At 45.4% G+C, this 21,659-nt stretch overlaps 1 protein-coding gene across 2 annotated transcripts in view; it reads left to right on the top strand.

Moving 5' to 3' along the window:
- LOC131267073 (probable G-protein coupled receptor Mth-like 1) overlaps positions 1-21,394 on the top strand; it is a 143,596-nt gene extending 122,202 nt beyond the window's left edge. Inside the window, exons 6-8 of one of the 2 annotated variants that reach the window (XM_058269828.1) lie at positions 12,356-12,494; positions 16,680-16,881; positions 18,047-21,394. In XM_058269828.1, the coding sequence (XP_058125811.1) occupies positions 12,356-12,494; positions 16,680-16,881; positions 18,047-18,238 (533 nt within the window). In that variant the 3' untranslated portion in view covers positions 18,239-21,394. The remainder of the gene's footprint in view (positions 1-12,355; positions 12,495-16,679; positions 16,882-18,046) is intronic. The other variant, XM_058269829.1, reaches the window with a different exon arrangement.
- The last annotated feature ends 265 nt before the right edge of the window (positions 21,395-21,659 follow it).

The following is a 21,659-nucleotide window of genomic DNA, read 5'->3' as shown; positions in this document are numbered from 1 at the left end:
GAGTGCAGCAGTGGACACAAGAAGATTACCGCTCGTCGAACAACAATCATTCACGATGATCTGGTTCAAGTAACGCTTCGCCATCAAAATGAGTCGCCCGGGGAAAATCCCCACCCCCCGAAATGCACAAACACAAATAAAAAAACGTACTGTAATTAATTTTCAATTATTCAGCTAAGGTTGGAATTTATGAGACGATGGGTCATAATCCTGGTAAATGCGCCCCCGTTGGAGCTCATCTACCCCTCATTAATCCCCAACAGCATTAAGCGCAGGCGTTCGAACGATTTTATCACCCCGAAATGATGAACGACCGCGTCGATAAATCACGCTACGGCTTCGGTTTGAAGTGGAATTAATCTAATATTCCCGTGGGTGAGAATGCGAGAATGCCTAAACACACCTAATTGGAGGATAATGTGTTTAAATTTCGTATACGAATTACATTCGTTGTTGCCTCCTTCTACTCAACGCCCCAACGTATTTAAATCCTCATGCTGTGAAGCTCATAAACAATAACACATAGCCCATCGAATTGCATCATTTATGCCTTCGTCGCTAACGATAATGGGACAATAAGGCTTACCCAAAGCCACACCTTAGCAGTAAGGAATTCATCTCACGTACCATTCCAATGCGCGGCCTTTCTACACCAATCGCCTAAAGCCTAGCATATTTTGTTATGCTTATTATGTCTCCCCCCCCCTCCCTCGATTTCCACAGAAAGTCAAGTCCCCTTTCACGTTTTTTTCAGAAACTTGTACAATTTCTAAGCACCAAATAATGCTCTTCTAGAATGTTAGTGCGAGAAATCCAGCACGAGGTTAATCGACGTCGATCGGCGCTGATAGTTACATCGTATCGCAATCAATCATGCTATTGTTTAGTGTGGCTTTGTGAAGCTTGAGCAACCAGGAAGCAAAACAGGATCGAAGACACTCTCGACTCTTTGCCCGACTTGTGACTTTCGCTTTTGCCATCTCGCATCGACACACATCCATCAAACGATCAAACGAAAGTTGCGAGATTGCTGAGGTTGACGCCAATCAACCCACCACCACCGATCGCTTGCTATCGAATATCTCGTATCGCACTGAGGGAAAAATGTAGGTTAAATCCTCCCCAACTTGACCGGACTCTGGACGTCGGAAATCTTTATTTCTATCTATCACGATAACCACGGGCGGTCCACGAGATAATCGTCTATAACTCACCTGGGGGTTCCCAGTTGGAGGTGTTCAAAAATTCGCCAAACGAAGACTCCCGTTTGATGCTTCGAAGGGTTTCGGTTACGGCACGTTCCCGCCCATATGATTATGCTCGCGGGTGTGTCTTATGGTTCCGTGTGCCAAGGGTTTTCCACTCTCATAAATCAGTGTAACTACCCGCATCTTTGAAACTTTAGCCTTTGGACATACCGTTCGTCTTTCCTTCGGCTCCCTTTTCGTTTGTGATGTGCTTCGGTTTTGTGCGATTTCCAATTAGCATCTTTCCACCTTCCGAGATTCCTCCACACGGGTGGACAGTGGAAACCGAAAAGAAACGTACCACTTTTACTTGCTCTTTTGCCGCCCGTCACGATTCATCCGATGACGGGAGCGGACGAAATGTGCTAATCTCTTCTTCCAGCTTTCGTTGAACGTTGCCGGTCCAATTTGCATGTGAAAGGAGAAGCGCAGAGAAATCAGCAGCTCGTCGGTCTGGTTTTCCAAGCGATTATCACCGGAACGCAACCGAAAAGGCTTCCAGCGAAAAAGCGCGTTGTGGTTTTGCCGCAGATAAACACGCTTGCCTTACATTCTTTTCAAGGTGACAGAAAGCTCATTTGGCAAATATCTCCCATTTTACGCTGCTCTTAGAAGACCACCGTCTTGTCGGTTGTCTTCATCGGGGACAATTTGTTTTCCTTTCCCGATCAAATTGATGTTTGTTTTTTTAAAGGCTTTTATGTATGTCGTGTTTGATCGTTTTACGATCTATCAAAGAAATTTGGATTCGGTGCTTTGATCCGATTGAAACTCTCATCTTTGGAGACTCGAACGATGACGCAAGTGACAAGAAGAAACAGTCTAGGACGGTTTATAAGAAGCTAAAATAGGTTCACAGCATAACTTAATTAACCGAAAATGACTGGTAGGATTTCAGATGGTGTTGTAAGAAAGTGGTTTTTGTCTGCTAGTGTTTGCGTATCGTATACTTCATACATACTTTGCTTTCACGGAAACCAACAAGAATACGGGCAAAATCTTAATTGCTTTCGCACAAACTTGAGCAAAAGTTTGGTTAGTCTCGTAAGGATTCAATTAAAAGTTTGTTTCGGTGTTTTATAATATCAAAATAAATTAGGAGTTTTTATTCTGATGTGATGAAGATGATTTCTTTCAGTAGTGACTAAAGCCACGTAATTTTCCTGTATGTTTAGAGAGAATTTTAATTACTTCCCATGAAACAAGACAAAAACTGGAATGAAATGAAATACTGATATTTTCCCACAAAATGTATAAAAGAGAGCTAAGAATCGTAATCATTTCCCAAGTTTAACGTTCCAGTTTCGTTAAATGAGTTTGAAATGAACAAAGCAGAGATGAATAAAAAGGAATACCTCCCAAATACCGACCGACTGGCTCAAAACGAAGAATTTGACTCGCGAAGGCTTCCCGAAAGGCTGTTTGTCATCTGGCGTTGCGTTTTGCGTGAGTGAATGAATGATGAGCCACGAGGATGCGAACTCGAAAAGAAAACAATCGTAATAGCGCCGGTGGGAAATGGGTCATGAAGTCAGCGAGACACGGGTAAACCTCGCTAGGCCTTCATTTCTTCTTCCCTGAGACCGAACATTGTCACCGAGTCTGCACACATCCGGCCTCTCGCGTAAGTCATTCGTCAGGCGTAATTATCCGCACGTTTTCAGAATGTTAACCTCTCGTGTGGTTGAATTGTTGTTTCATTCCGCCATCACAGATCGGACGATCGCAGGATGCTGTGGCGTTTCGGAGAAAAGAATTTTTGGGAATTTTTAACGAACCGCAAATAACGAGAAAATATTTCATCGCATTCGTTGACTAGTTTTGCGAACAAGAGAGAGAGTTGCTTGTTGGGAAAACTAGTTTCGTAAAAACATGGGTTTATCTTACCTTTTGTTGGTTAAATCTTTAAAGTGCTGCAAATATTACTAACGATACCATTCATAAATTGCATATTTTGATGTGCTATAGTTCCTAAGATCTGCATATTGTTCCATTTTCCGATTTATAATATCGATTTAGATGCAAATGTTTTGTCTACCTCCTCAGCAAACTTCAACCTGCTTTCATACAGTCGTAATAATCTGTAGAAAGTTGAAATATATCAAAAGCTGTCTCAATATTAACTTGTTATTGTTCGATAGTTTGTTCAGACGAAACCTTGTTCGGTTTGTTTTTCACTTCAAACAAAACACATTTCTCTTCACAAAAAATGATGTCTGTTTTATAGCAAGGCAGTGGATGAATAAATGTTTTCATCTTTTTTACTTTGACATCCACTCAAAGAAAGCGATCGTGGGAAGGGAATTTCCAACGATAGGAAATCTGAAAAAAAAATGCAATCTTAAAACCAATCACTAAGCAATGGCGAAGAATAACACATTTTGCGAACATATTTTCCTGCTTTCGTCTGAATGCAGGCATTGGCTAACAGTACCTCCGGGAAAAGGAAGAAGCTAGACCGATTTGAATAAACAATAACAAAGGAAAAATATGTTCAGTGAGCAGAGAAAAGCAACTATCTGTGAAACCTCTGGCTGGCAAAATAAAGGTGGATTTTGAGACGAATCGATATGGCCTTCCCGATCATTGGTGGTCCGTTAACATTCGAATGGCGTTGGAAAATTTATGACTACGCAATTTTCCTCTTTTGCGTTCGCTTCCCTAATCGTGGTCGGTGGAGGGAAGATAAAAAGGTTTCAATCGAAAAGATAACATACGCCGTTGTGTTGAGGTCATACGAGATCGGATAGATCTGCTCTCGGAGTTTTGTTGGTCGATCGTTTTCCCCCCTTTGGCTCCCTGGTTTCGTCAGGGGGTATTTTCGAGTTCATCATCATTAGTCAAACTTTCCACGAAACCATCATTCGTTGGATGCGGGCTCGACGATCGTTACCGACTTCCACGTGAAAGAATCTTCACCGGCGAAAGCCGGCATCCCTTCTTGACACACAGACACACGGGTTTGCGTTGTGTTTCCGTCAATAGGTTTCACACATTTACCCGACATCGTTGACCGGCCGGCTAATGGTTCCGGAAGAGGAAGTTGCCACAAAATACCACTCGTCCGAGAGCTGGGCTCGGAACCTCGCCAGCGTTGTTGGGAGCGCAACAATGTGTGAAAAGTGAAAATGTAACATCCTCCCCACTCCCTGCCTCTAGCTACGCATTTATCAGGGGGAAAAAAGGTCGAGGCAACTTCTAGACGATCACGAAAATAGCGGGTCGTCGTTGATAGCGAGGCGAGTCTGCCTCTTTTTTCGCTTCTTTCGCCCGGGTGCGCACACATTTGACACCAATCCGCGTGCAAAGCTGTCAATCAGATGCGGATGGAAAACAGCACCAACAGACAACTCTTGCCCGTGAGAGTGCGTCCGAAACGGCAAAACTCGGACCGCTCGACAGAGGAGATAGTGTTGTGCGCCAGGGCGGCATGAATGAACAAACCAGTGGTAAAGGGATGGTAGTGCGTTTTAGACGGGGAACCGGGGAATCAGGGAAACGGAATGACGAGCGGATGAAAAAGAAAACATAAGTAAATCCCATTCGATTTGAACGGTCGCCTCCAACGAGCGCCCGATTCATGAGGCGACGAAGTAAGTGATGCTGCACATTAAAAATAGAAACGTATTCATGGCCATGATTCATAAATAATGTTCCTTCCGAGAGCCAATGGTCATGTGCTGACGGGTGAAAGGAAGACATGTGAGCATCGTCCCTAAGCCACGCGCTCTCTTTGCGGACAGCTTTGAAGTCAAACATCTATGAATATTTTTCAATCTAGGAATATTGAATTGCACAGCTTTATTGATATTTTTATTGCAACGATAATATAAATAAAATTCAATTATTTTTTTTATTTGCATGAATTAATCAAACTTTTTTTTGTTAAATAAATTATTATTAGCGCCTACCTTGGGATAAAAAATAGCATTTTAAAATTGATTTAAAAGACCTCATGGTTAAACGTCCATATAACACGAAAAATAAGAAATTTCCTTCATACACTCACAAACACCTGTCGATCTCTCTCTCGAATGAACATAAAGTGCAAATTGCCGCAAGACAAGCCTCTCGATCATTACTCGTTCGAACGTGTCATGTTGGCGAATTTGTAATGGAGATAACTGTTTCGTTTATATTTCGTTTGTCGTTTCGTTTGTTCAGCATCGATTGGAGCTCCTCTTCGTTCCAAGAAAACAGGGGACAGAGGACATTCCGCACGAAACTGTTGGTACCATACCGTCTTTCCGACTTTAATTGGCCAAGTTCACCGAGAGTCCCGTTGGTCACTTACTTTTATTTTTGTTTTTTGTTTGAACATTTGCCGACTCGCCAACCATTCGAGATGAAACCCGGACCGACCTTCGGCCATTTTCTGGTTGATAAGACTCCGGCCACGATCTGTGACGACCTTTCCCATTGGCCCCGCTCAGCTTGTTACCGGAAGATCGCCGACCACAACCAGCCTCCGGTTGAGGTCTCGTGCGTGTCCGTGTGTGTGCGTGTGTGAGTTCAATTGTCGGTGCGGTGAGGTTCTAGAAGTCGCGCAGATAAAACATCGACACACAAAAAGCACATAAACGCGCCCGTTCGCGGAACTCCAGCTTCCCCACCGGGTGGAGCGAGGTAGGGGTGGACCCGGTGTGTTTTCCAAAAAAAAAAACTAAAGGCCAACCTTTCGGCGGCCTTGTTGCAAAAGTTGACCGCGTGCTTCCCTTGGCGGCGGCGGCGGCGTCGACTGCGGCTTGATTTATGGACGGCCCGCAGTTTGGCCCATAAATTTTACTTCGTTTAGACGTTTAGACGTTGTTGTGTCCATACACAAACCCAACCACCCGCCGGCGGTGGAAAGTTTCCCCCACCCACCCCATACCTATTTCCCCGTTTCCCACACATCCAGCGGATGGGTGAAGTATTCGTTTTTTTATGTTTAATGTTCTCGGAAAGCAAGCATAGTTTTCGGTGAAGATACCGAGGTGAGATCTCCGGGAGCTTCCTCCCGGCTGCGATGCCCGAGTCTGTTATCCGTGGTTCATTTTTCAACGAATGATCGGTGGATCGACGATTTATGTTGTTCGCTTGTTAACGAAACAACGCCGTAAATTATGCCCCATTTGAATGCTGCTGCCACATTATTAGTTTTTTGTGCACAAACAAGTCCTTCCTAATCGGATAGTTTGCTGCCATTATTGTCGATGATAACGCCAATCCCGGCTTATCACGTACGTTCCTCAATATTCATCTTCACAAAGTGCATCCCACCACGAGGGTCGTCGTAAACCATACGTTCTTCCGAGAAGGATTACACCTGCTGCTGCTGCAGGAGAAACCGAAACTAAACCAAACATGCCATCGGGTTTGCGATAAATCATGACCGATGTTCCGGTGGCTTTTGTGTTTGCCTTTGTTGTTGCGCACGCGAAAACCGCCAACCCAACCGCGTGTGCCTTCTTTGTTTAAGAATTGCTCCCACCTCCAAACACCCCTCTCCTAAGTTGTGGTGTTGCTTGTTCGAACGCATCAATTTATGTGCCATATAACGGCTGACCGATTCGCTGATAAACGTGATGATAATTGAACGACGACCCGGTGGATCGCCGACACGTTCGCCTCCGATCGAGGGGTGGTGGAGTAAGTGTTCAGGCGTGCGGAAAACAACACGTGCGAGACAACACGATGCATCCTAAACGTACGCGCCCCGGGTTGTGCATTGCAAAGTTGCAGTTTGATTCAATTAAACTTATAATTAATGGTCCGAACTCTGGTTGGTTGGTGAGGGGGAGTGGGGTTTGAGGGGGGCGTGCAACATGGAAAGTGTTAATTGTGTCAGTCTTTAGAGCGAGTTCAACGGTCTATAGAACGGTGCCGTGTGGCAATGGAAAAATGTTCGGTTGCGCGAAAACCAATAGAAAAACCCTTGTCGACACTTGATCTTATGGAAACAGTACGCAAACTTTCATCTCTACTCCGCAAAAGCATAGAGTGACCGTCGAGTGGGCCCTGGGGAAGGAATTTATTTGATTACCCCTTCCGCCGCACCCTCCTTTATCACCCTCCACGGAGGGAACAAACATAGGTCACGAGTGTGTGTCGGCGTATGTTTAATTGAAAATGTGTTATGTATATCGAGACATAAATAAAACGCTTTAACCATCGGCGACCGACAACTGTTCAGTGTGTTCCCATCAGGTTGTTTAGACCGCGTTGGTGGCCAACGAAGTAAAAAACCTCTACGCTCTAGCCATTCATTTATTTTGTACGACAGTTGCGCGTTGTAGCGGTTCGACAGAATGACACGTTTTATGTACACGCCGGTCGGTTGGCGTTCTGGTTCCTGGTTTGGAGTGGGTTACTCGTTTTTGCCAGCACAAGGGCGGGCGTGTCTCGCCAACCTGCAAACAACCTGTGTCCGCGTTGATTATTTGCCCGGTTTTCCACCCACCCTCCCACGGAAGCTGGCAGGCGGCGGCCCCCCGACAGCATGACAAGACAAGCGCTGTTGTATGCAAATAAATAAGTTAATATGACAATTGTGGACAAGCGCGGACAACAACTTGAGGCTACTGTCGATGCCGACACATCGCAAGACACGACAATGGGATAAGTGAAGAGAAGACGAATATTGCAAGAAAAATCAACAGCATCCAAGTGTTATACACAGTGATCAATTCGATATTCTAGAAAAGTGTTGTTTTCAATCAAATTGCGACCAATTTTTAATGGTAAAAGTGAAAGCATCCCCTACGCAGAAAGTAAACCCAAATTATCTCCGGTAGCAAAGTGAGAGTCCGAAAAACTAGTAAAAGTACTTTTACCAATTTTCGTTGCCTCCTTTGATTAAACCCCCCCGACCGATCAGTAGGTAATGGTCTGTAGGACAATTTTGCGTCGTAACGCACAAAAACGCTTAGAAAGTGTTCGCGGCCACGGGAAAACGGAGAGAAAAATGGTGGTTAAAAATGTCCACTCGGCTGGATCGGCAGCCGGCTGTTTGCGCGACCATTTGTGCGTTGTCGCCCTTTTTCGTCGCGGAATGTACGCAATCCGAAGGGGAAGGGAAAATGGTGGCCACCATCCATAAAGAAAAAAAATGAAAAACTCTTGCGCGTCATGGGGACGGTTTTCTGCCCACATTGCGCCACTTTCTTCTTCCTTTCTGCGTAATAAGTTTGGTGATTACTTTTAAGGTTTGCGCAGAAATTGGGTCACTTCTACGCCGAGGTGCGCCTATGAAGCCTCTAATGCCCTGCGGCTCTCAAGGGCCATTCGTTCTGCTCGCTCCGGAGGGGGAAAGAGAAAGAGAGCTGGCTTTCGCTTCATTTAACTTCAGTTTCGATTTGCCGCGTGGAAATGTTGACGCTGGACGCTAGAAGCGGATTTATTTTTACTATCCACCGGCCACAGACACTTACGATAATTGGGTACGAAGATTTAGTGTTCGGCTGCGAACGAGGAAGATGTCGATCCGTCGATCCCTTCCGGGGGGCTTTTCAAGGGTACGACTCCGTGGTCCCTTTTTAGAGTCAAGGTCACTTCACAAGGCTCATTAGGGAAGCGCGTCGAAGCACCTCCAATAAATGTTTTCCGAGATATTATGAAGGCCATGCCACGCCCTGAAGCCGCTTCCAAACACTCCTCCGCGGTGGAAAGAGTTTAATTAAATTATCATCCGCATCCGGCGATCGGTTCGGTTCGCTACCGAATGATTTTCCCCGTCCGGAGTCGCTTCCGTAAGCTGCGTGAGAACGGCCACTCAACGCCGTTGTGCCTGCCGGGAGCGCCAACGTTCACTTTGAATAATAAATTAAGCTCGACGATTCGTCGTGTCCCGGCCGAGCCGTCCGGAAAGCTTCCTCCCCTTGGGGCCGTTCACTGACCAACTGCTCCACATTTCAACGTCCGTCCAGCCGGATAATCAATCATCCCGGAGGTTTGTCCCGTGTTCCGATCGCCCGGTGGCTCTCTCGCTGGCTTTTGGACATTCTTTCCGATTTTCACACCAAAAACATCTTTCCTTTTTGTGCCGAGTTGAGGCTTAAATGCGGTTTTCCCTTTCATTTTTGTAGCATTTGGGTGTCTCTTTTTCTACCTTCAAATCTACCTGTAATGGTCGATTTGTGCTGAAGAAAATCAATTTTAACTTCTTGTTTCCTAATGTGTCAAGCGGAAAAGTGATACAAATTCCCTACCTCGCTTCCCTGATCTTCTACGAATCACTTTCAAGGTTTCATTTGTCGAAATCGCCGGAAGGTAAAGTTTGACCTTGAGTTACTTTGATTCCCGTTTTCTCTGGTCTAGCTTTAATGTCCGTGAAGTAATACTATAACCATCAGCTTGTAGCAAAATGTTCGGCAAGTGACGAAAACAACCCTTGGGCGCCGGCAGCTGTTAAATGAAATTGTTTGTTGTATTTTCACTGAATACAACTAGCTTTCAAGAAAGAAGAGGAGGAAAACTAGCAGATTGGAGTTGAAAAAAGAGTTGTCCGGATGAAATTAGAAAGATGGACGTATCGTTGGTGTCGTGGCGATTGACGGCTGCTGATCCCTCGGATGATCGATGATCGGTTTCGGTGGCGGATCGCGTCTCGGGCAACATAATATCAGTAGGCCTCGGGACATGTCTGTGTGTATCGAATTAATCATCACCTGCCGAATGAACGTCCAGGGCTCCAATCAATCTCGTCCCTCCCGGTTCCGCGGAAGCCCTATCGAACCTTGGATCAACCAAAAGCAAGGAAGGAAGAGCAACCTGTCGAAAAAAGTGCGCACACTTCCTCCACGCGCAGAAGGTTACAAGGAAGGACGAAACAAGATCCGTAGCACCGATCCCAACCGTATGGCCAAAGGCGTGAAACCCATTTAGCTTTTCGCACCACTCGCGGAACTGGTTCCAGATAACTTGATGAACAGTTCTATGCGCGCACTTTCCCTGCCACTGGCGCAAAAGTCGCGATCGATTACTTTTCGATTCGGCTCCACCGTATCGTCAAACGCACAACATTGTACGCCGCCGGTACGCCGGCCTTCGCCATGTGACTGACACCATAAAGGTGGGTTTCCCTTCTGCTAAAGGCACAGCATCAATCGAAATTGATTTATGCACCGCTGGGCGCAGGCAGGCAGGAAGGAAGGAAGGGAGCAAACCCGCCCGAATCAACATAACAATGTTGCAGGGAAAAATTTACAAATAAATTCACTATCGGTCCCATTTTACTGTGTATGTGTGTAAAGGGGAAAACGACTGTGGGTGAACCTGTTCGGAGAAGCATCCTTCCAAAGGCGTCTTTCGCGCGCACACACAATGTAACACAATTTTCCGACGCACAACTATTCGCAGCCTCGTTGCTGGTAGCAACCGACACGGTTTCTGCAGAATCTCGAAGCAATCGAGACGACAACGCCCATTCAACATGTTCCACCTTCGCTTGCTCCGCATGGAAACACGATATATTTTCGATTCAATTGTAGCTTACACGACGACGCTCGAGTATCCTGGCAACCTGGCATAAATTTCGCTCTTTCGATCCCAAAACGGTGGAAAATCGTACCATACCATTCTTATTCGATTTCCTTCGCACCGGGGGGTGGAAATGCACCGGGGGAGGCATGGAAGGGAAGCGAAAATAAATTCTTTCTCGATCACTATCCGCTGCTCGTTGAACGGTGAACGAAAAAATTCCAGCTTGCAGAGCGATTGTGAAGTTCGGAATTCGATTGTGAGCATCTAGAGTGGGAGCGAAAAAAGGTCCACCCTCTAACACGTTGCCAGAAGCCACAACAGGTGCACACCAGACAAAGTACAGCCAGTGCAGGCGAAGGCTAAAACAAAAGGCAAAATGTCGTTAATTTGAAATTACTCTGCAACGGTCTTCGGGAGAATGTAAATATTTGCAACGAAGAACGAAACGATAGAAGGAAGTGATTCCACTTTGGTTGTATCTTTGTTTCGTCAATTAACAGTTACTACTCGCGAAAGGCGAGACGATGAAAACACGTCCACGCTTTCCTCTGATGAAGACTGCAGCAGTAAAGCTCGATTCGGGAAAGCCAACCGACCGGACGGAACTTCCCTTCCAACGAGAGATCCGTTTTCACGTGTCCCAACTTTTCTGTCTCTATCGGTTCCCGTTCGTGCCGGGGTGGAGAGAAGACATTGTCTATTCTTTATGCCTTCCGACATCGGCGAATTTGTAAGCTAGCGCTTTTTCGGTCGTCTATCGGGAAAGGAAAATCTAATCCATTTCGACTTCCTCCGCACCGCGTCGGAGAACGGAAGTGAGCAAACACTGCAAATTTATTGGCCTCAGACAAAGTGACACACTGTAGATATCTACTCTGGGACAACAGAGTGTGCAACACAAGAGAGCAACAGGATGAAATCTTGTTTCGTTTGTGGAAAATTTTCGATAAATACAGTTGAAATAGTTTTGATAGAGGTTAGTTTATTCATTTTAAAGTTGGAAGACAAATTTTTTGTTATTTAACTTGGCTAGAAATAAAATGTTTAATATGACTTTTCTGCTCCAAACTTACTCAGAAAGAAGAAAAACAAAACGAGAGACAACGGAATCATTAAATGCGGCCACAACGCATTTAATGCCCGACATAAATTTTATTTTCATTACACGTGACGAATGATTTTACACCTCAGACAGAACGGGAGTAATCAGCGGAAAATCTTTTCTGGCCGATGGCCTAGTTTTCCCCACTTGGCTTCAAGCGTCGAGCCAGTCTGACGTTCGCCGAAAAGAAAAACAAAAATCGGCCTTTCCAATGCATCACTCGCCTCGGGCGGCCTGGGGTCGCCGTGGAGGATTGATGGGAGTTTGATTACGGTCCGTCCGGTGGAAAGTCGGTGTTGATGCACACAATGACAGCGCCCCGAGCCCGCCGCGAACCGATCCGGATTACATCAGCTTCTCCGTCCGAGCAGTGCGTGGTATAAACCGTGCATAATATTTATACAGTTGCTTTTCAGATGTGTGACCATCGTCCAATGATCACTTGTGCTTATAGGTTCATTTTATGCTCATCACTCCCCTTTTTCTCCTACTTAACGCTTCTCACCCCCGATCTCTTTTTCTTTCTTCCCTTTTCCCCCGACAGGTAACATGGAAATGCTGACCTACTTCTTTGGCCCGATTGGCATCCTGCTCTTCATCAATCTGCTACTGTTCGCCTCAACTGCGCGCCAGTTGACCTGTGGCCTATGGAAGCGGGACGACGTGAAATCAACCACGGAACGGTAGGATCAATTACTGGGGCCCACAATTTCCCTGTCTCTCTCTCTCTCTCTCCCTATCTCTCGATCTCTTTACTTCTCATACATTTTTCCATCCCACTGTCACTAAGTCCACATCGGTTACTAGCTTTATTTTGTGCTAATTCGTAGAACTTAGGGTTGGTAATCGTGTAGCGTAAGGGAAAACATTCCCAACCCATCGGCCTAACACTTGACTAATGCAACGAAACGAAACTAACACACAACTCATCGACATCGACGGACTGAGCGGTGTTTGGATGCAGAGGGTTTTCTCAATAGAAGAAAATCTATTTTGCTGGAAAGTAAATTAGAGTTCGTGTCTAAGCTCTTGTTAAACTTGAATTGGAATCGTTGGAATCCAATCGTCTGAAACCAATATAAATGGTTTCAATAAAATCTCATCCTTTTCGGGGCAAGTGTTTTCCCAAAGCTGGGTTGGCACTCCAACGTACGAAGCTTACCTTTACGATCATAATTTGTCGTGAGCGTTGTGCAAATATTAGTTCCATTATAAATCCGGTGGTAAAGCAAACCTTCGTCCGAAGCCGAAAATCACTTTCGCAAACTTCACTTGCACTCTCGCGGTTCGGTTTCGGCAGTTTGTGTCCGGAAAAATTCGTTTTCATGTTCGCCGAGGTATTTTTCCGGAACACACCCCTCCGTTCGCTCCGGCCATTTTGGAGGAGGAAATGGAAAAGTGTTCAATCAGCGGAAAAATAGCAGCAGAAGGATCGAATGCGTGGTGAAATATCGCTCGGGGAGAATGAAAAAAAAGGAATAGTTCCTCGGGTGGGAGGAATTGCAAACTTTTCCTCTCCCCCACCCGACCGACAATGACCTTTTCCCTCCTGTATCCTGCTGCCCAAAGCGCGTTGCTAGTGCCCGAAATAGGTCAGCACATTTTAAGTTTTCCTGTCGAAAGCAATTTTCGATTTCGAACGAATTTGTACAAAAACCATGCTACTTCATCGCTTCCGTTCGACCGGATCCTTTTTCCGGCCCGGGGTAGATATTCCGGGCTGGCAGGGCTTCGAAACCCCTTTCGGGTATTGAATTTATCGGTATCATCACGTTCAACCTCATTTCCGGCTCTGACAAGTAGTAGAGTTTCGTTTTTTCCGTTGGTCGGTGCTAAAATCAAATCTAGAAAACTTTCCCTGGCGTAGGCGAAGGGCGGCGGTGCAAAAAAAAAGGGGCCTGAAACACAAAACATTTGTCCTACAGCTATTGGCAAAGTGCCGCCCATTCGGCGTGGGTTAGGTGGGAAATAATTAAAACCCCCCTTACGTGAAGGAAAAACCGGACAAGTTTTCTGCCATTCATCCGTTTCGGGCTGTCGGTAATTTTGTTTCAAGAGGTTTTTTCTCGGTTTGCTAAATTTCCGAATTTTTCCTCCTAATGATTCACAATCTTCAAGCCTCCCGCGTTCCCAAGCACAAGAACACAATGCTCCGAAGATTGTATCATAAATCTATATCAGAAATTGTTTAATTAGCTACAATTACCCAGCGCCGAGCAATGTTTTACTGTCACTGGAAAATTAATTGCTATTTGATCAAGTGTGTGCTCGTTCCTCTATTTGGTCTTGTTTCCGGACGGTTTCCTCCTCGGCACAGGCTGGAAAATTATTTTTCAACACATTACCCATTTCCTCGGGTGATGAAGCAATGAGATTTTCAAGCAGTTTCCTCTGCAATTGAAGGGACGAAATAAATGTCCCAAACTTCTTTCCATGGGAAAGCGTTTCCACAAGGTGAAACAGTCTGGTGCACTGGTCGTATCGAGACAAAGGCGAAACAACATCGTCCCCATTTTCTTCTCGCCCACCGAAGAAGGTCCTCTTTTCTACCTCCTGTGCGCCTTTGCGTCGGTTTTTCAATTAATTTCAAGAAGCCTCTCGACTAAACATTTTCCTGTTGCCTTCCGGAGGGGGCGAGTAGGGATTCGAATTGAATCGTGCTTTTTTTTTTTTTTGTTGTGGAAAAGTTTTGTTCCCCGACAGGGAAGTCTAACATTTCACCCGAAGTGCATCCAGACGAGACTGATGCAGAGAGTAGAGTTTTCACTCCAATTTCCCTGGCATGAATCCCAGTGACCATTGATGAACTTGCACAGTACAAGGATGTGCCTGCATCGTCATCATCATTTGTGGCGAGTGATTTTCCCGTTTGCCCACCCTCAGTGCATTTTCCACCGTGCGGGAGTGCACATTGTCTCAACATTCAATCCTTGTGCAATCCTTCGAGCGAACCATTCATAGAACTCGTAGAAAAACGAAACAATCAGATTCTCATTCCGTACATCCGGTCGTGAGGGAAGAGTTCGTGCATCGTTCGCAGCTGTCGGTCGAAACGTAACGAAACGAAGCCTCGTGGAAAGAAAAACTACCAGCATGGATCATTACCGGGCAAACCCGCACAATCGTTGATGAACAAATTGGATAACAAGGCAGGCTGTGGGGAGGATCAAAAACAAATTTCAAAATTTCTTCTCTAAAGTGTGCTCTTCTATTTTGCTTCCCGAAGAAAAGTTTCCATTGAAAACGGGAGATAGAAGAAAAATATGCTCAACATTAGCACAAACAGAACATGAAAATCTCATCTTACCGTTCGACATCGCTTCACCCAATGAAATATTCATCCTCCCGAGCTTTGGGTAATTGTTTAAATTTAATTTCATCGCATTTTCATCATGCGATCGATCAATTAGATTTTGATTGCTTAAAGTAGGTGCAGAAGGGCAGAGGGACAGAGTGACCGAACCGGAAGGGAAAATGCTCAAATACACTTGGCATTGCTCCAGCCAGTCACGCAAACATTCGCCATGGGTTTCGCAGCGTCGATCATACGACGATGGCGACATCATCAAAGTCAAGAGCGAAACACGACAAGTACAAGTCGTTGCAAATTTAGATTTATAGATCCGAGTGGTGGTCGCCACCAGGCCCCTCCCGCTGCAGGGCCTACAACCTGTTCCGGGGCACTCCAATGTTGATCGGTAATGAAGCATTTATCGTTCTCGAATTTGTCGCCGAACCCTTTCGAATGTTGGTCACCGAATGACTTGAATGGCAATTTGCTCGAAAGACTTCGAATCGAATGAGCGATGGTACGCTTTTCCTCCACTTGTCACTCGCGCTGGGTGGCCCACCGGCGTTTCCAACCGTTCGGCAAAAGATCCAACGGGAAAACCCCGCGTCCTCCAAGCCACGAGACCACCAGAACGAACGCCGCCGTGGTAATGGAATCACACACAAAAATCTGTATCATTTCAAGCGATAGTTTTTCCATGTACTGTGGTTTATTTTTTCTCCTTTATTACACTGCGCCCCCTGCTCCCGGGGCTTGTGCGCTCTTTACGAGGATTTATTGCACCTTTTGCTACACTCTCGTTTCGAAACCGGGGCCTTGTTTTATCTGCGTTCGTTGCCTTTGCTTCGGCCGGACGGTAAAGGACGATGAAGTGCAGCCTTCGGTGGAAAGCTCCTTTTGCTCCTCCAGAGCCGAAACCAAACCACCAGATGTCGGTTACCAGTGCGACCCCGGGGTGAAAGAAGAAAGTGAGTGATAAATCTAATAGTAAAATGGTAATAAAATAAAACATAGCCGGAAAATGAATGGTGTCCCATTCCGTACGACGGCGGACACCCGCGCAAATAAATAGGAATAACCGCAAGCTCAGGCACACTTACACACACTCACACACATGGACGAAAAATTGGGGGTGGTGATGTTGGGCGGAAAAAACATAGCTTTGCTAGAACTGCATGCGCCAAATCCCAAGGGTTTTGTGTAGCTCGGAACGGTACTGCCTTTTTTACATGTATGTTAGTCTGGGGCGACTCCGCGGGTGTTTTTCGGTGAGGCTTTGGAGTAGGTTTTTTATTTTCCTTTTCCGCTGGGTCGCCAACATCGACTGAAGGTGCCAGCCTAGACGTGGAGTATCATGTATGTTTTTTTTTGTGTAGTTGGGCTAGTGTTGTGTGTTTATGTTTAGTGATATGCTCTCTCTATGTGTCCTTGCTATGTCGCGCCGTTGTGCGTTATGTTTCGTTTCTGGCATGATTTAATGATTCCACCAACCTCTCCCCCCCTCGTCGTCCCCCTTTCTTCTCTTCCCTCTCTCTTCTCTCTCCCTCTCTTTTCTTTCTCCCCCGTGTATGCTCAGCCGCGGTTTGGTTTCTTCTCCCTCTTACAGTGCGGCGCTGGGGCGCGTCTGCTTGAAGCTGGTCGTCGTCATGGGAGTCACCTGGGTGGCGGACGTCATCTCCTGGGCCGTCGGTGGTCCCAACTACCTTTGGATCGTGACCGATCTGATCAACGCACTGCAGGGCGTGTTCATCTTCATTGTCGTCGGATGTCAACCGCAGGTGAGTTTTCCAAACGGGTTCTTTTCCGATCCGTTCGCTCCGGATTGATTCTCATCGAGATTCTTGTCTTCGGTCGGAAAAGTTGCCCGTTGCAAGCGCATCACTGTTGTCCGGAAGAAGGAATGGAGTGAACACACACCTTCTGAAGCTGTACATGGCGCTGAAGTAGTTCGATAGGTTTGAGCTGCCTTTTATTATCACATAACTGGCAATACTAATTTAAAAAAACGATGGAGTTTACCAACGACACCGAATTAATTATTTTGGATAATGCTACATAACTTTCCTCATCTAATTTTCCTATCTAATTGAATAATCTTCGCGTGACGATCGTTTCTGGGTGTTTTCCGTTCCACACATCGACCCACTTTTGCGTTCGTCCCAAGCAAGCAGAGAAGTCTACTAACCACAAACTAGTTTCCGTCGCGGAACTCACTCCCACCCCGCGTACGGGGGCTGTCCCTTTCCTTGGCCTTTGGGGGGCCTGGACCGCAAAATCTCATTTGGCACCATGTCATCCGAGACGTGGCTGGATCGTGTCCAACGCGAGCGGAACGATCTTGTCGAAGCCATCTGGAAGCTGGCAGGTTTGATGGTTTGCGACCACCGTCGTCAACTCGAAGGCAAAATTAACCTTTACTACCGACCCAGGTGGTTTATGCCTATTACACGCCGCTTGCAGCTTGTTTGTGATAACGGTTGAGAGAAAAAGAGAAAGGCTGAAGGAAATAGAGATAACCAGGAGTTTGGAAAGTTCTTTGTAAGCAACACACATATCGTAGGAAGCAGAAAAGGCACAAACTAACGGAATCAGCGAGGAGGAGGTTAATATGTTGAGCTTAAGCAAACAGCAGAATGCACTCATCTATTTTCACCAGTGGCTGTGTGTTGGGATTCCTGGAATGGAAATTCGTACCGTCACACGAAACAACCAGTTGCAGGACGAAATAGCCCACTTCCACCGCAAATAGCTACTGACCGTTCATATTCATTATCCTAATTTCAACACCATCTGTGTTGGTTCGTGCAAGATGCGTTTTACGCAATCCCTCGAATCCACGAGGCGATTACCCGGAAAGGTCCACCCTGGACTCGTAGGTGAAATCAAAATTTATAACCACCATTCTTTTCTTTTCCATCCCTTTTCTCGCACGGCGTACGGCAGGTCTGGGCCGCCATGAAGCGCCTCTGGAACTCGAAGACAGGTCGGTCCTTTACGAACACCACGCACGGCCCGCAGCACTCCAGCTCCTCGCACGGTCTGCCCTCGATGGGCGAATCGATCACGAACAACACCTGCACGAACAACACCACCACGACGACCTCCAACCGGGTCCCGATGGAGACGGTCTGCTGAATGGAGCTGGAGCTGGTTCCGCTGCCGACGCTACCGGAAGAGCTGGCGGGATAGCATGATCTTGCCGGCGGCATCCCGGTAGCCGAATGGCGTCGCGAATCGGTAACGCTGAATTTGTAGACTCTGGTAAGATCACCGGGGCTTTGGAGAACTTGGGACTTCGGGGGCAAAAAAGGGGCTGCAGTGGGAGAGGAGAACTGGCCGGGACGATCAGGGAGGACGACGATGCCAACATGCAGCACAAACCATACGCGACATGGCGACTCTCGCGAGTCGACGAATCGACGATCGGCCATACTGTGATAGACGAATCGATCAGCTCACAGCTATTGTGCAATCTTTCACAGAAGGTCGGAATTAAGTTTTACCCCGTTGGCTAACATTTATACATACCATCTCTGCGAAGGACGATCGGCCTAACATGAGCTTCTCCACTGCAAGGCGACAAGTTTTCTCTTGTGTTAGACGTTCTTCTAAGGAAACGAAAACAACAACGCGTCACCCGTTCAGTCATTAGAACAAGTTCATCCCTTACAGCTTACGGCTAACTGCCAGAAAGGTCAAGAAAGATCCTTACGGAGGAATATGATGAGACAGGAGTCAGTTTAAGTTCCACCAAGTCAAACGCGTAAAACAAGTGAAGAAACTTTTTCCTTCCTTTCGGAACACCTCTTTTTTTGCACAACTATATGTGTGTGCTGGTAGTTTATAGTATAAACCTCCACAAAACGTATACTAACCGTTAATAAATAATATTTAATCGAACAAACTCATTCTCTCACAGTTCATAACGCGTTGCACAAGTGCTGCACCATTTACGGGACAGTTGTCATTCATGGTAGAATAGATAAGTCAAACATTATGCTACAAACTCGAATCATAGTAGAGAGAGATAAAGTGATAGGCGTACATAGATATGCTGTTTCTTTGTGCTCGACCTTTTTTTATATTTTGCCAAAAACATAATCCCAAAAATCATTTTGCAAGAAGGTAAAGCAATTACAAAACAACCAACACAAGCGTCGAAAGCGTCTAGGCCTAGAACTTTGAGATCCCCCCAAAAACCCTCAATAATGTGTACATTTACGTTTGTTTATTTGCAAAATCAAGTGTATTATAAGGCTATGTTGATAACTCGCTATGTCGAACACTTTTCGTTGTTTTGTGTACATTTTATTTTCACCCCGATGGTGATTTGCTAACGCCTGAAGATGGTATTTCGGTTTAGTTTTCGTTTATTTGACCACTGCCTGCTTGCGCTAGGACGAAAAAGGTAGAGTTAATCAACGTTACGGCCTCGCTTTTTTCTAGCTCCAGCCCAGAAAATGGTGCCCAGCAATGGAAAGGCAGTCTTAGGCGATTATTTAGAGCTTTACTTAAGATGTAAGATATTCTTGTTTAACGGCACGTGGCCGTTTGGTCGTATAATTTTGTTTGCTTGTAATATTTACTTAACACACTTACACCCGCGTATTTATGTAAATAGTAATATAGGGAACGCACTATCTTTACTGGTTAGTAGCGATTTGTGGGAGGATAATGTTTAAAATGTGTCCGACGTGGCGTACTCGTAACGTAGCATTTTTGTTCTAATTGACTGATCACACCCCAATCGGCATCGTGTTCATGTGGAAACAAGTATTGGAAACATGATAAACTTTGATAAAACACATGTTCCTCCCCCTACTCCCGAGGGGGGGGGGGGGGGGGGGGGGGAGATGAATAGTAAGCGAAACCTATTTGATATCGTGTTCTTTTTTAAATCATACAAATCGTGTTATACTGTAATTAAAATATACTAACAACGCGAGAAATATATGTACGAAGAAAGCAGGCGCACGTAAAAATAACGCACGCACTTGCATAAGCAATTCGGAAGAATGAAATGTTTTTCTTTTAGAAACGTTTACAAAATTATATGCCAAACGCGATAAAACGAAAATACTAATTACAATTTATAAGAACAACAATGAAAAGCAAACATGCAATTAGATATTGGTACTGACGATAAATGAGGAAAATACCCACCGGAGAAAATGAATAAACAGCATCGATTTACAACAACAACATTGCAACACAGAACTAAGAATAAAAGGAAGCTCTTAGATTACGATACATTCTCACTCATAGCCACTTAAATTGATACTTTGCTATTGAATCCGATTTATATCGACATAAAAGTAATGCAGAACCGTTGGTTGCGAGAAGAACTAGTAAACCAATGAACCATTCTTATAGCGCGTCTCTCTAGTATTCAAATTCGAATAGAAGAACCGTATAACTCGAAAGTGATAGCAATAGAAATATAGAGGTAGAGCAAATCAATTAAACTCTTCTCCAATTAAGCTAAAACGTAGTTAATCAATTCGCGATAGATGCTAATCCGGTGGCGATAAAAAGCGTTTGCGAGTGCCCTCGACGGATGCAACTTGGTGCAAGGAGGATGCATTTGCATTTAGCCAATCGGAACCCGGGAGCAAACGCAAGAAACGCCGGGAGCAAAACGGGAACGTCAGTATTTTTACATCTTTTTTCTTCATCTGCCCTTAAACTCGTTAGCTTCCTTACTGCAATCGATCCGTACAATCTGTATGCCATTGCTACGAAGGAAAAGTGAAAAGAAATGCGCTTCTTTGAGTCCCAATGACTCCGTGGTGAAGGTGCACGGCGATCGCAGCATTCTCACGCCGACAATAGCATAAGTAACGCAACTGTTCAACATTTATCTTACTCTCCCGGTGCTCGCCGGGAAAATCCTCTTGACCTACCACAAGCGTCGACACACACGCTCCCGGGCTTTTTCTCCGGGCTTCTGGAAAACGTTTCGTTTTTCACATCGCCCGAACCGAACGATAAATCAATCGGGCAGCAGCACGACTCGATTTTCAAAACGGTTAGTTTGTTTTCGATTCGAATCGAAACAGTTTTCCTCAAATTTCCCTTCCCGTTCGGCCAAGCACCGGCAACACTTCTTTGCTTTTGCCGGAATTAAATTGTGATCGGCTGATGTCAGACTCTTTTTCCAACGGGGTTTTAAACCCTCCTTCCTTCACAACCCGGCGTACAATATGAAACATTTACAAACGAGTTTAAAAAAAATTATAGTCGACTGTCGAAGAGTAAAGCAAAAGATGTGCGTACAATATTACATAAAAATGTGTGTGTGAACAAAGTGCGGCGCAACGGAACGGCGCTCTTCAGAACAATATACAAATCAGCAAATAATGATAAATCGGTGAAGCAAAGTGGGAGTTTAAAAGCAGTCTTTACAAGTTAATAACACAAGCGCAATAAATATACATCTCTATACTATTATCAAGCGAACAGTGTAGCGAACAAGAAAACGAAGGTGAACGTGTGCTGACGGTGTCGCTTACCTTAAAACATCATCCGAATATGAGAAAATATATTACAAATCATT

The sequence above is a fragment of the Anopheles coustani genome, chromosome 2 (assembly GCF_943734705.1).
Source record: "Anopheles coustani chromosome 2, idAnoCousDA_361_x.2, whole genome shotgun sequence".
Lineage (NCBI taxonomy): Eukaryota > Metazoa > Arthropoda > Insecta > Diptera > Culicidae > Anopheles > Anopheles coustani.
This window is presented reverse-complemented; position numbering and strand designations above follow the sequence as displayed.